The 15,231-nt window shown below is 39.8% G+C and overlaps 1 protein-coding gene across 1 annotated transcript in view; it reads left to right on the top strand.

Annotated features, from left to right (window-relative positions):
* OXCT1 (3-oxoacid CoA-transferase 1) overlaps nucleotides 1-15,231 on the top strand; it is an 84,527-nt gene that overhangs the window by 56,490 nt on the left and 12,806 nt on the right. The window contains exon 14 of the mRNA XM_064405403.1: nucleotides 10,814-10,903. Within this exon, the coding sequence (XP_064261473.1) occupies nucleotides 10,814-10,903 (90 nt within the window). The remainder of the gene's footprint in view (nucleotides 1-10,813; nucleotides 10,904-15,231) is intronic.

Genomic DNA, 15,231 nt, shown 5'->3' with positions numbered 1-15,231 from the left:
AGAACTTCTGCCATGTTCCCCTGTGACACCAAGGCCTCTGGATTTTCTAATATGCATATTAATATGGATTTAATATGTCCTTTTAATATCCATTTCTGAACAACCCATAGCATTAAACAACCCTAATATGACTACTGATACAGCTGACACACTGTAGCAGCAGAAAAAGTATTGAAACAATAGTGGAGGGTCCCTGCAGCTGGAAGTTGAATCTGAAAGCACAAAGTGGTTGAAATGTCCATGACATCAGATTTCACCAGGCAGAAACTTCTTACATGGGAAAAACATAACTATGCAGTAAATCATTAATGAGAAGGTAGCATACTCAGGAGGACTGCAAGGATGTAATAAGGTTATTTGAGAGTATTACAAGAGCCAAAGTCCAACTTAATTTGGCTACTGCCATAGAAGGTAGTAAATATGCTTCTATTGATAACAAAAGAAGGACTAAGGAAGTTGTCCATCCTGCACTGGAGGCAAGTGGAAACATAGTGATGAAAGACATAGAAAAGGGTGAAGTAGCTAATACCTTTGCCTTAGTCTTTTATGGTCAGACCAGGTACTAAGCCCTCTGAGCTGGAAAACAAAGGACAGGGAGCAGTATAAAGCCTCCACATTTGGGTGAAATGGTCACCAACCTGGCACACTACTTGGACACACACAGTTCTATGGGACCAGATGGGAGCCACTCCAAGGTACCGAGGGAACTGGTGAATGTGCTCACTAATACTTTCCATCATTTTCCAGCAGTCCTGGTTAACCTGGAGGTACCAGGTGTCTGGAGATTTGTAGGTGTGATGGCTGTCTGCAGAAGGGCTGGAAGGAGGATCTAAGGAATTGCAAGTCTGTCAGCCTGACCTCAGTGTTAGGGAAGGTCATGGAATAGATCATCCTGGGGATGATCATGCAGGGCATACAAGACAACCAGGGCATCAGACAGATGGCTTTGGGAAAGGCAGCTCCTACTTGAGAACCTGATCTTCTTTAACGACAGGGTGTCCAGCTTAGTGAATGGTGGAAAGGTGTGTATGTTGTCTACCTAGACTTCAGTAAAGCTCTTGACATAATTTCCCACAACTTTCTTCTGGACAAACTGTCTGCTCATGGCTTGGATGGCGGGACAGTTAGCTGGGTAAGGGAACTGGGTGGCTGGGTCCAGGGTGTGGTGCTGAATGGAGTTACATCTATCTGGGGCTGGTCACTGTAGAGCGCCTCAAGGCTCAGTACTGGGGCCAGCCCTGATTAATATCTTTGCTGATGATCTGGATGAGGGCACTGAATGCACCCTCAGTTTGCAGGTGACACCAAGCTTGGTGGAGTGTTGATCTGCTGGAGGGCAGGAAAGCTCTGAGGAGGGATCTGGACAGGCTGCGTTGAGGGACTGAAGCCAGTGGTGTGACATTCAACAAGGCCAAGTGCTGAGTCCTGTACTTAGGTGACAACAATCCCAGGCCATGCCACAGGATGGGACAGAGTGGCTGAAAAGCTGTCTGGCTTGGGAAAGACTTTGCAGTGCTGGAGCATGTCCACAAAAGAGCAACAAAACTGGTAAAGGGTCTGGAGCACAAGGTTTGTGATGAGCAGCTAAGGGAGCTGGGGGTGTTTAGCCTGGAGAAAAGGACACTCAGGGGACATCTTAATGCTGTCTACAATTCCCTGAAAGGAGGTTCTAGCGGGGTGGGGTCAGCCCCTTCTCCCAGCAACTGATAGTACAAGATGAAACAGCCTCAAGGTTTTTCAGGACAGGTTTAGATTGGATATTAGGAACGCTTTCCTCACCAAAAAGGTTATCAACCATTGGACCTGGATTCTCCAGGGAAGTGGTGGAGTCAGCAACCCTGGAGGTATTTGGAAGATGTGTAGATATAGCACCTAGTACCCACCATCAAACAGGATTGAGGAGTAGTTAATAGACTGGATTTGTGTCAGTTCACAAGGGCAGACAGAATACATCCAAAGGTGCAAAAAAAGCTGGCCATTTCCTAAGGTAGCAGGCTCAAAGCCCAGTGTCCAGAAGTTAGCAAGCAGCAGCCTCAAAGGTGATACAGGAGTGATAGCATCCCTATTTTCTACAAACAATACAAACCAGGAAAATAAACTTTAGCTTTGTATATTCTTCAACTGGAGTCTAAAATTCATGTTGAGATTGCTAAGGCAGCACACTTAGTTAACACTAAGAGAAGAAGAGAGTGATATAATTTGTGCAGGAGGTGAAGTTTGTATACATAAATCTGTACCATTCTTTGGAAAAAAAATCCTTATACTTTAGATTCAGTAGCCTGAAATTTTAGTGCTCTAACTTGGACTAGCAAAACCTAAAGGATTAAAACATTAAGAATTAAATAAAATTACAAAAAAATTCTAAGCTTTATCAAAGGAGATTATCTGAAAAGAAGAAATGAGGAAACCCATTCAAATTCAACAATAAATCTTTTAATTTACAGTCTGTAGAGTTTAGTATAGCCTAAGGCCTTAGGAGTATTATTTTATGTGTTATTGGTAGTTTTTCTACAGAGCTTCAAAGCACATATTTTGCAGAGTTTTGGACACTTTGACCTCATTAGTAAAGATGTTTTTAATGTAAAGGTAAATTGACAGAGACCAGCCAGCCTTGTGTCTGCATGAGGATTTTTTGGTTTTATATTTGCCTTTAGCTATTTGTAGTTGGTAACCTGGAAATAGAGAGCTCCACACCAAGAGTTTTTCATATACAAAATTATAATTTTTAATGATGGAAGAAAGGATGTGTGTCCCTGATTGCGTCCCTGAATGCCTGAGAGCACTGTAGGTCTTCTCTGAGGAGCCCTGCTGCATCCTGTTCATCACTTTGCTTGGGTAGGAATGCCTTGCATAAGGCATATTTTCATTTCAAATCCAAACACATTGTCTAGTTGCTCTCCTAATTCTCCTAGTATATTTGGGACACTGAATGCATTAAACTCTGTTTTGTTTCAAGATACACAGCATTGCAAGAAAAGTATTTTACCTATTAACTATGAAATGTGTGAAGGACTAAAAATGGGCTAAAATCTGTATGAACAGAAAATATGCTGATTAAATATGCTCAATGACTGGTTTTCTCTCAGTAATAATATCAACTTGTCTGATGTCTAGGACATGAGTAGAGCTACATCAGTATTTCGACAGAGGAGAAGGATGGGACTTGCAGTTAGCCAGAGACTTCTTGGAAATCTACTTTTCAATGGGACATTGGTTTAGTATGAAGATGTATTAGGTTTTTGCAGACACACATCTTGAAATTACGCCTACAGTAGTATACCAGCTTACTGCTTATCTCCCAACAAACATGTGCTTGAAAGCCTTGCAGAGCCTTTGCAATACAAAATTATCACTATTGCAAAAGTCCTGCAGCTGAAGAGAAGAAACAGAGTGTATTGTGTTGAATCTACTTCTTCCACCTTTTGATGGCTTTTTCTATCAATTTTCTTCATGTTTATTTCTCTTCAGACTGCATGGAAGGAATGTAGGAGCTCCCTATTGGTATTTTATTCATACTCTTAAATTTTCAGTGTGGGAAGTGGCAGCTCTGCTTTCTGTATAATGAGAGCAGCTAAAGAAGTTCTGCCTGTCTCAAAAATACAAGCATATGTCAAAGGACTTCTGATCTGTGGGTTAGTGGTGAGAACTGCTACTATGTTATGGAGCCATCACTTTCAAGTGAGACTAGTATTATGTTGACAGTGAAATTTAATTACTGCATGCTATGCCGTGTGTTTTGGAAATGGTATGCAAAGGTGAAGGGACAGCTTAATTGTCCCATTACACTGAAATAACATTCATCACTGTAAAGCAAATCTGTTTCAATGAAGCATGTCACAGACTGTTTTGCATTGCTCCTGAGATGCAGCTTCTCAGTGTATTCATTTGAATTTTACTATGTCATTCAAATCTGTTGCTGATGGTTATTTCAAGTTAGGTTTATGGGAGAATAAAGGAATTAAATTTTCCCAACTTTCTTTGCACGTGTTTCATGCAGCCCTAATTTTCTGATTATGGAAAATAAAAAAAATAAATATAGTTAGTGCATGTATTTGTGTATGTTAAATTTTAGGGTAGAGTTATTATTACATTTTGCCAAGAAAAAGAAGTAATTCAAGAACTTATACTCCATTCTTTCAGAAGTTAGACTTACTTCTTGATTTTACATTTCACTATGTGTTTTTGTGTGTATTAGGAAATACCTGGTTAACATTCTCCAAAACCAGGCTATTTCTTGTATGGCTTAACTATACAACTAGGTTTTTTTCTATCTTAAAAAAAATGCCATTTACCCTGTTGTGCATGTAGAGTGTACTTTGTTTTGTTGTATTCTGCCAGTATTAACGTTTTGTTGTATTGTTACATTACCCACTCTTCTGAATGAAATATCCTTTTAATGACTTCCCACTGATTTTTTTTTCTCAGAGCAAGATCTAATCTAGCTGTCCTAGTTGACAGTATAATTACAATAATTCTGTAAGTGGGACATATGTAAGGACATAAAATCAGTGTAAAATAGAACAAGGAAGTATAGTTCAGAATACTTGAGCTCTATCCATCTTTTTTTTGATACAATCTTCATCCAGCCTTTTTCACTGGAGAAATGGAAAGTGAGATCTGGAAGAGTGGTGACTTTCATTTTAGAATCAACTACAAATATACCCGTCCTTTAAATACAGGACAGGACTGTTACCAAGGGGCAAAGGAGACAGCTACATTTTTATGAAGTTAGAGTAGATTTATGCATCTGTATTTTTTTTTAATATCACTTTCTGATTGTTTTGTGTTTTTTTCCCTAAAACAAAAGTTTTGAGCTAATATGTGCTTTCCCAAGCCAACCAGGTGTAACCCCACAACTGATGAGATCCTTAGGCATGGATCTGATGTCCTCCTTCGCTGTGCTGTGCTGTTTGATGCTGGCACACCTGTGCTGGCAGACAGTGTCTATGCAGAGAGGAAGAGCATTTTATTTATTCAGTTTATTCTTTTGACTGCATCATTAGCACAATTGGTTGTGATGGCAGTATCTTGTATCTGCTACATTACCTTAGCTTCTGGTTTTCTCTGTGAAGCTCATACTGTTCTGGTTGCTCTGAATTTTAGTGTCTGTCCCTGGCATGATACAATAATTTCCTTTGATAAGGACACCTTCCCTACATTTTTTCCTTTCATACCTGACACCTCGTCTGTGTCTGTGGCCAGGAGAGACAATGCTGACATCGTTAAATTCTTTGTCTCTCCTCATAGGCATCTTGTTCACAGTCTTCAGGGGGATGCCTGAAAATTGAGGTTAAATGGGAAGCTTTCAGTTTAAGCTAGAAGCACTTACTATCTTCTGTAAGACTTTTTGAAACAGCAGTTTCACTAACTTTGAGCATAGTGTGAAGCATGTGTACTCTTTTATCTAAGGGATGGAAAGAGAAATTTCAGACAGAATGTTATTTATACAGTATTAGAGCAGTTGGGGACTTGGGCAAGGACTCTTAGGAGGGAGTGGCTTAAATCCTTTCCAAGCAAGGGTACGTTTTCACTTTGCCTGTGTCTTGATATTCAGTTTTAAATGGAATTATTCAAGATGCATTTACCACTGGCAAGTTTTCATTGTTTCTTGAACTCATCATTAGCATCTGCTCTGCTGTACTGTTGATGCAACACCTGTTTGTCTCAAAAGTTCATGTTATTTCAACTTAAGCAGTTCAGGTGCCTTTTTTCGTATGATGTTGGGAGCAGTTATAAAATTCAATTACAGAAGAAAAGTCCTTCCCCCTGGGATTATAGAGGAAGGTTTTAAGGCACCAGCATGGATTCAAGACCTTAATAGTGTTAGAAGACTCCTGAATATTTCTTTTTTTTCTCATCTATCTGTTCTTTATCTGTTTTATCTGCTTGAATTTTCTCATGTTGTTTCCTACTTGCTGTAGCACCTTTCTAACTTGCTTGAAATACCATTTAGGTAAAACTTCACATTCTCTTGAAAAATATCTTGACTGTCTGGCCCACATTGGAGTACTCACAAGTTTTCACTGGAATGCCAGGTTGTATTGGGTGCCACAGGTGACCAAACAAACATGAAGGTTCCTGTTTAGTAATTACTATTAGGCTAAATTAATTCCTCAGGCTCTTTCATGTTGTATTTTGACCACTGAAATAATGTTCAGATGTAAATGCACTAGATGAGAAAATACATACTTTTCTCTCATATTTTCTTAAAGATGCCCCATTACAACAATAACAAACCAATTCATTTTGCAATAAGTAGGCATTTTAAGAAATTTCACTAGTACTGTGTAGGTTTATGTAGGTCTACACAAAGAAACAGGACAGCTGATGATGTAAATTAAGAAAATGCAAAGTATCAGGTCCAAAATTTCCGTGTCTTGCGCTCTAGTATTATTTGGACTGAGACTTAGGGAAAACTGCTGATGAAAGCACAGTGGGATAAGGAGAATTCCCAACTTGTATTGTAACAGAGAAACTGCAAGGAAATAGTCAGCTCGTGTCTGTTCTCTACCCAACTTTCTGTATAAATAACTGCCAACACTGGATCTCTCAGAAGTGCATGGCTAATCCTAAAACCTTTTATTCTTACTTCAAGTTCTGTCTGATGAAATGGGTTTTATAACAGTGCTTCAATTTACCAGTGCTCTACCATGGCACTGCCATTCCTTCTGAAAGGTTTCTTAAGATAGCAACACCATTGTAATTAAAAACTAGCAAAAACCATCTTAAATAAATAAATTGAGGGAGCAGGGTAGGGCAAAAATGAGTGAAGTATCTTTTTGGAATCACCTTTTAGCCGTGAATAATTTAATTCAAATTTAGCATGCCTTGTCCCCTTTTCCAGTATGGTGTGGGGGGAAATGGGGGGAAATCCAAGTTGTGGTAGTTTGGTAGGTGCACTGAGAACAATATAAGTCTCTTATGCTTTGGAACGTCCTTAAAATAAAAGCATGTAATTACTTGGCTAGTTGCATTTAATGCTGAATTGATTTGCTTTACTAGGTACCACCCTAGAGCGATGAACATGTTTTCCTAAAGAGGAGGAACAGATGAAGCATTTTAAAATCCCATAAGTCCTTCTCTTCATCTTGCATTTTGCTCTTTCTTCAAACACAAAGGGATGATGTTTCTTCTCTCAGTTCTGTATGATAGCTTCTTCAGCAGTACATTTGTTGTTGACCTTCATCAGCACTTAGTTCCTCAGGAATTTACTTGTCACTGTAGGTCTTCTGTAGTTAATAGAATGAAAAGGCCTGGAAAATGAGCTAATGGCATTGTCAGGATAGACGTATTGATAGCCTGATCCTCAATGAAAACATATTCTGAGTTACTGTGGAGATAATGTGTAATCTTCAGCTACTCTGCATTATCTTGTCATGGAGTTTCTGGCAGGCAGGTAAGAGGTCACTCCAGTCTCTGTGAGAGCTGTGTTTTTCCAGTCAGGATGGAGAATGATCTGAGCAGAGCCAGGAAGTTATGGACAGAGATAAATCCTTTTCAGGTTTCTATTTGCAAATAAATATTTAGTACTAATGATAATTTCTGTGATAAATATTATATGTTAGTCTGACTGAACAGTGCCAAAGGGCTTGTTTACTTCACTGTGCCAACAGTAGGGAAATGGGAATATTTTTGTGTGTGTGTGTGTGTGTGTGTGAATACTGCTGTTGTGGTTTGACACTGGCCCAATGCCAGGCGCCCACAAGAGCCGCTCGCTCACCTTCCCCGGCTACAACTGGGCAAAGGAGGGAGAAGAGCAAAAAAAAATTAACAAAGGCTTCATGAGTGAGACAAGGACTGGGAGAAATATTTCAAGGGCAAAACAGACCCAACTTCAGTTGCAAAGTGAAATTTATTACTAACAGAATCAGGGGAGGATAATGAGAAGTAAAATACGCCCTTAAAACACCATTTCCTCCCAGCCCCTTCCCCCTGCCTCCTGCCAGGGGTACAGAGCATGGGAGTTTTGGTCAGTTCATCATCAAGACTTTTTTTCTGCTGCTCTGGGAGAGGAATCCTTCCCCTGAGAGGCCATGGTGTCCCTCCCATGGGAACGTTCTCTGTGAACTTCTCCTGTGTGGGTCCACTCTCACCAGCAGCAGCCAAACTGCACCTGCTGCAGCGTGAGTCCCTCCACGGCAGACACTCCTCCCAAAACAGCACCCTGGCAAGGGTCACTCTTCCACAGGGTGCAGTCCTCCAAGGACAGGCTGCTCCAGCCTGGAAGCTGCTCCAGCCTGGAATCTGGGCCCCCTCTCTGCACCGGGTCTCCCACTGGATCACAGCCTTCTCCAGGCATCCACCTGCTCCAGCATGGGCATCTCCCCCGTGGGCTGTGGGTGTATCTCTGCATCCCCCATGCATCCCCATGGGCTGTGGATCGATCTCTGCATCCCCCGTGGATCCCCAGGGGCTGTGGGTGGATCTCTGCATCCCCCGTGGGTCCCTATGGGCTGTGGGTGCATCTCTGCATCCCCTGTGGGTCCCCATGGGCTGTGGGTGGATCTCTGCATCTCCCATGGATCCCCCATGGGCTGTGGGTGCATCTCTGCATCCCCTGTGGGTCCCCATGGGCTGTGGGTGGATCTCTGCATCTCCCATGGATCCCCATGGGCTGTGGGTGGATGTCTGCATCCCCCGTGGGTCCCCATGGGCTGTGGGTGGGTCTCTGTGTCCCCTGTGGATCCCCATGGGCTGCAGGGGCACAGCTGCTTTGCCCTGGTCTCACCATGGGCTGCAGAGGAATCTTGGCTCTGGTGCCTGGAGCACCTCCTCCCCCTCCTTCTCCACTGACCTTGGTGTTTCCCAAGTTGTTTCCCTCACAGGTTCTCACCTCCTTCTCTTCTCTGACTAGAAGCCAAAACCTTGTGACTTTGTTTTGATTTTCTTCTTAAATATGTCATCACAGAAGTGTTACCAGCCCCTCTCATTGTCCCAGTTTTGGCCAGCAGCATGTCCACCTTCAGAGACATCAGGATTTGGCTCTGCTGGATGCAGTGGAAGCTTCCAGCAGCTTCTCACAAGGAACAACCTTTGTGGACTCCCTGCTGCCAAAAACCAGGCCCTGCCAAACCAATACAACTGCCTTCATTACATAAGAGACCGTAATGATCTAGAGACTAACAAGTAGCTGGCCTGGCAGTTCAATGAGACAAGTCTCTTCCATATGTTTTTTATCATGGACCATAGGTACTGATACTTGTAAGGCATTGGATCACATAGCTGATAATAGGAAGCCCAAGAGAAGAGACTTGCACTAGGAAGTTTTCCCGGCATTTAATAATAAACTTTTAGGTTTTATATCTGTAACAGTAAATGTTGTATTACTGTCCATATAACCACTCAAAAGCAAATGCAAACCATTTGAGGCAGAAAATAATTTATTTTCATCTGTAAAATTGACAGAATCACAGAATCGGAATATTCTGAGTTCAAAGGGATCCACAAGGATCATCGAAGTCCAACTCCTGGCCCTGCACAGCACCATCCCCAGGAGTCACACCCTGTGCCTGAAAGCATTGTCCAAAGGCTTCTTGAACCCTGCCAGGCTTGGTGCTGTGATCACTTCCTTGGGAGTCTGCTCCAGTGCTTTGGGTGAAAACCCCTTTTCTGATCTCCAGCCTAAACCTGCTCTGACACAACTTCAGGCCATTCCCTCACATACTGTCACAGGTCACCACAGAGAAGAGATCAGTGCCTGCTCCTCCTCTTCCTCTATAGAGGAAGTTGTAACTGCAATGTGGTCTCCCCTCCTATTCTTCAGGCTGACCTGGTCTCAGCCATTCCTCATATGGCTTCCCCTCAAGGCACTTCCCACGCTCATTGCCCTCCTTATGTCATGTTTTCTACTAGCCCCTCTTGCACTCCCCTTTCTTTCTTGCTTGACAGCTCTGGGTTGGTATGTGAGGTTGTTGCTCTCTTTAGTAATTGGGGTCTAGAGCATGTTCAAAAGTAATCATACTCACAGAACTTTGTACTTCTGATCATTTCTGGTCAGTAGTGTGTCAGGTCTGGACCTCTTTACCTTCCAAGATCAGATGCATCCACTTTAAAGTAATGGAAGCAGGCAGGATTGAATGCCATAACATTACAGAAAGTAAAAATAGAGGTAGTTGAACACCAAACCACAAGATACCTGCTGTGATAACGTGCAATTGTGACACGCTTTAAGAGAAGAATGAGTCCAGAGGCTGAAAGCATTGCTTGTTTTGAGGGACAAACAGAAGCGAAGCGAATACTGAGCCACACTTATTTGCCCATACTCTGAAATGATCTCTACAGACATCTGGAATAGAACAAAACCAATTGGTTTCTGCTGATACAGTGATACAAAGCATGGCTTTCTGAAGGAGCAAGAGACTTTCTAAACTGTCTGGTGAATGTACAGTGTTCAGATGTTCTTGTTGCTGCATTTAATAAGTAGACATTTCTTTTGAGGAAGCAGTGATGTTTCCATCAACACGTAGATGTACATTTTGCTTTTCACAGGACAAAACCATTGGAGCGAAATTCATTGCTCCTCAGTGTCAGTGCTTCCACTAAGCCAATGATACTACTCAGATTTTGGTTCAGCCCAGGCAATGAGCCATGGCAGCTCTCCTTATTCTCCTTATTCTACTCATCACTCTTCTCCGGTTTGTATCATATAGAGCCAAGAATGAGACAGCTGTTTTCCCTCTGTTAGTGTTTGAATATTCTGGTTATGAAATAGGTGGGCTTTCAATGCAGGAAAAGTTGACTGTCTTGTGCTGTCACTTGCAGCCACAGTATTATCTTTTAAAAAATTACATTTTCTTTAAAAATGTCATTTTAGGGTAAGATGGTGAAAGGAATGGGGGGTGCAATGGACCTGGTATCCAGTGCGCAGACCAAAGTGGTTGTCACCATGGAGCACTCAGCCAAGGTAAGGCTGTGGCACTTTTTAAATCTTTTGTGCTGCACAAAAGACAAAAAAATAAACAGGAAAAAAAAAGGTCATATTAATTCTGTTACTTTGTGATGATTTGACAGTTTTGCTGTTAGTTATTATGGTGATGCAACTGGAGGCTAGGTTAATATGGGTCCTTTCCTCTAGTAAGTGAATCATTCACTACAGAAAAAAAAAATTAAATACTAACTTCAAGTTTAAAAGCTGCACATATTTTTTCAGCTACTTCCTGCAAATTTAATGGGGGTGGCCATTGCCAAGGTTATAGTAGATGCTACTCTACTCTTTGCTTCAAAATAATTTGAAAAATGAGGTTTCCCATGGTTAAATACTTGTGATGGAAAGATATTTACCTTTGAAGTTGTCAGTCACATTGGTACTGACAGCTTAATAGAATATATTTTTTGGCATGATGAGATGCAGGCTGCCTTACATCATTATGTGTAAGTAGTTAATCTAGAGACATCTTTGTGTGGGCATTGATATAATATATGCTATAGATAGAAGCCCCCCCAAAAGATCATAATATGCTTTGCATTTGAAACTTCTAACACAGGAGAAAAAATGTACTGAAGGAGAAAATTCTCTATTGCAAATGTTTAACAATTCACTTTAAAAAAAATTATTGTCTTTCTGTTATTCCAAAATTATTATATGTCTGCAACAAGAATTAATTTTGTGTTTTCTAAAGTAATATCTCTTGTCAGAATTTGCATGGTAAACTATAGTCAATATGTAAATATGAAAGTAAATATATTAACTGTTGTGTGTGTTTTTAGAGGAGATTTGAAAAATTAATTGTCACTTGAAAATAAAAGCAAATGTATATTGAAAAATATTGTAATTTCACAAGTTATACTAAACTGTGATCTCAAGGGGCACATTTTGAGTAACAGGACTGAGTTTAGCCTGATAGTTGTCACCTTCATATGCATGTATGAGTAAATGAAAGTACTAAAAGAGTTAATCTTCATGGCTTGCATCACTATCACACAGCCTCCCGAAAACTAGTAACATAGAGAGTTATCCATTTGCTTGGACACACACTTTATGTATTAATGTGATCTGAATAGATACTTGTGCCAAATGTCTACTTGCTGTGGCATTTGTTTAAGGCTTAGAGTCCACACACAATATAATCAAACCAGTTTTTCTCCTAAAGGTACAACCGCTAAAATATTTTTCCAAAACAGTGTTTGGAAGTTGTTTGCTGGATTGTTTTTGTTTTGTCTGTAGGAGTACAGGAAAAGAAGGAAAGCAGATATAGGTTCACTGGTATGAGCAGGTCAGGCATAGAATTATTTCTTTTGTTGTATGTATATCTACTTTGTCCACTTTTGTGCACAGTGTGCCTGTTGTGCACTTCTGCAGTTACAGGTTTTTATAAATAATTTCTTCTACTTTTGTGCAAAGTCACTGACAAATTAACAACATGCAATATTTTTATTTTACTCTTATTTTCAAATGGCACTTTTTCCTCTTACCTAGCCTCTTTCTGGGGTCTTCATATTGATGCTTCTTGCTTGCTCAAATGTGAAGATTATGTCCTATAGAAATCTAGTGTTTAGAGATCAAAACTGCTGTTAGAGTTTTCAGGTGCTCCTCCTTTTTTTTTTTTTTTTTTTTTTTTTTTTTCAACAGTCAAATAACACCCATGAGGCCAGTTCTGAAAGTCCGAAGCCTTTTGTTGCGGGTGACTTCATCTTCCATAGCTGATTTTCTACTCATTGCTTTTCAATTCTTTTCACCCAATATTTTATCAAAAACTTACTGTTTCTGTAATCTTATTCTCCAAACAAATAAGAACTCTACCATCAGTCATGAAAATTTTCTGTAAATCAACAGCAGTCAAGATTTGATAAATGAAAATATGGTGGAAGACATGGGGTATGGGCAGTGCCTTCAGTGGACATGTTCAAAAGGTGCTGCAAGAGGTAGTTTTTGTGCTAGTTTTGTCTGACTTATGATCTTGTGGAGGATCTTCTAATCCTTTTCAAGTTTGGTTGTTTGTTTTCTTTTAATAATAATGATGACTTCTTAAACATTAAAGTAAGTTTTTAAAGAGTTTAATAGCCCTTCTCCTTTCAGTACACATGTTGCAATTTTTAAACATAGAAACAGACTGTGTCTTTGCAGCACAGGCAGAGTATAATTTTCACTAAATTATGATGGTGGAACTAGTAACTGTCTTACCACTCAAATGCTCAAGGAATTTTATTCTTTTGAAAGCCTCATATGCAGCATGTTACAAATACAAACAAATATACTCAGTCCCAAGTTAATTACATTTTAAATTACGTATGTTTTTACATGTAATGAAAACCAAAATGTACAGAAGATAGATGAGAGAACATGAAATCAGCATTGTAGAAGAATCATCAGTTTAAGAACTGCTGTTGAGGAAGGGTAACAGACAAGTACAAGAAATGATGAGGGAATGGAGTAGGTGGATGCAGAATTGCCACTACCTCATAAACAAAGTAGGGATAACTGACTGAAATTACTTGAAACAAGAAGAAATACTTTCCACAGCCAGCTAAAAAGTTGTGGATGATAGCAGAATGATGCAAAAATCTCAAGGAATTAAGGCTATATAGAAGGAACAAAGCTATCTTATGAGGTTGAGTTCATCAATGACAGTTAAATACCACTGCCTGGAAACAGTCTCTGCCTCAGAAAATCTGTGCATTACAGCATATCAGGAACTAAGAGGGCATATTTGCAGAAGGATATTTCAATTTTTGCTCTATATGTGTAGGCCACTGAGAGACACTTGGCAAATGGACCTTATGTCAAATTCATTAGTTTTTCTTAATGTATGTTTTCTAAATTACCTCTTCTTTTATAGCCATGAAGAAAAGAATAATATAATATAAACTTGTTATTTGATGTCTAATCAGTGCATTTGTGTCTAGTTTGCTAAATACTGCCTTGAGAGAATTAGAAGTCAAGTCCTTACTCCCATACCATCATTGACATGTTTTGCAAAACACAGTAATGTAAGGGCTGGTAATTGTTCCATGTTGTGAGATGAATTGCCTACACTGTTCAGGAAAGCAGAATGGAGACTGGTTTTAAGCATTTGATTCGGGCATGACTGAAACATGGAACATTGAATTGAAAATTCCTTTCTGTGAAAAGTTCTGATTTTAATGTGTTGTGGAAGACTAAGGACTTTTTTGTTCTTCAACAACAGAATTTTTTATTTAAAGCAGACTGGAACACCTAAGGTTTTATGTATCTACACAATAGTCTTTTCCTTTATCTGAACAAATCCTGAATAAATCTGAATAAATTCAGATGGTAAAAATCATGCAGTTCCATTTAAATTTCTCTTCTTACAGTGCCCTGATGGATGTCTTCAAAAAGTCACATAATCATTTAGGTTGAAAAAGGCATCTAAGATCATTGAGTCTAACCTTTGAAAAGATCAGGAAATGCATTTCATCTTTAAGGCTAGCTGGTGATACAATAATCTTTAGTTCAAGTGTCAAGAAGCTCAAATGTATCAGTTCCCAGGTCACAGGAGACATTCAGGCTGTCACCTCCGTAAGTCCATGCCTTTCAATCTCAATTGGGTGCCACGAAGAGACACTTCATTTCACATGGCAAAAAATGTAGCTGATATGTTGATGAAGATAATACAAATAGCACAGATTCGTCTTGGCCCTTACGCAGATTGCACCAGGACATTCCCAAGATGGACAGGATATAAAAGTAGATCAATTGAAAGTAACTTGAATGAAGAAATAGTTTCTCACAGAGAAAGAAGAGAAAGATAAATTCAAAAGCACCTGGATTGCTCATTGTGTTATCACTCAGGAGTCAAACTGGCTGTGAGATGGCCCCTGATTAAGCATTAAGGTAAACTGATGATTCTAAATGTTAAATGAGACATGTTATACTCTGAGGGTTTTGAAATGCATAACTGAAAATTGATGATTAGACAAAAAATTAAAAGCATGGGGTAATTAGAGAAATGTGCACTTAATGCTACTTCTGTAAAGTGCTTACAAATAGTGACCAAAGAAGTAATGATCCATCTGCCTTACATCCATTCATAGCTCTTGCAGCCTACATTAACTAAGTATGATCTAGAGCCATTTTTTTAACTATTATTTTTTGAAAATTAAGGAGAAGAAAGGAAAAAAAGACAAGAACTTTCCCAGAGTCAATATGGATAAATAAACTGGATTTACTGTTTTGACAGCATGACTGTGCACGTGAACTCTGGGGATCTGAAGTTCCTCTGTGTGTGGCTGATCCTGTACATACTGTTTGTGATAAAGGATAAAACAGGGAAA

This window comes from Passer domesticus, chromosome Z (genome assembly GCF_036417665.1).
Source record: "Passer domesticus isolate bPasDom1 chromosome Z, bPasDom1.hap1, whole genome shotgun sequence".
Lineage (NCBI taxonomy): Eukaryota > Metazoa > Chordata > Aves > Passeriformes > Passeridae > Passer > Passer domesticus.
This window is presented reverse-complemented; position numbering and strand designations above follow the sequence as displayed.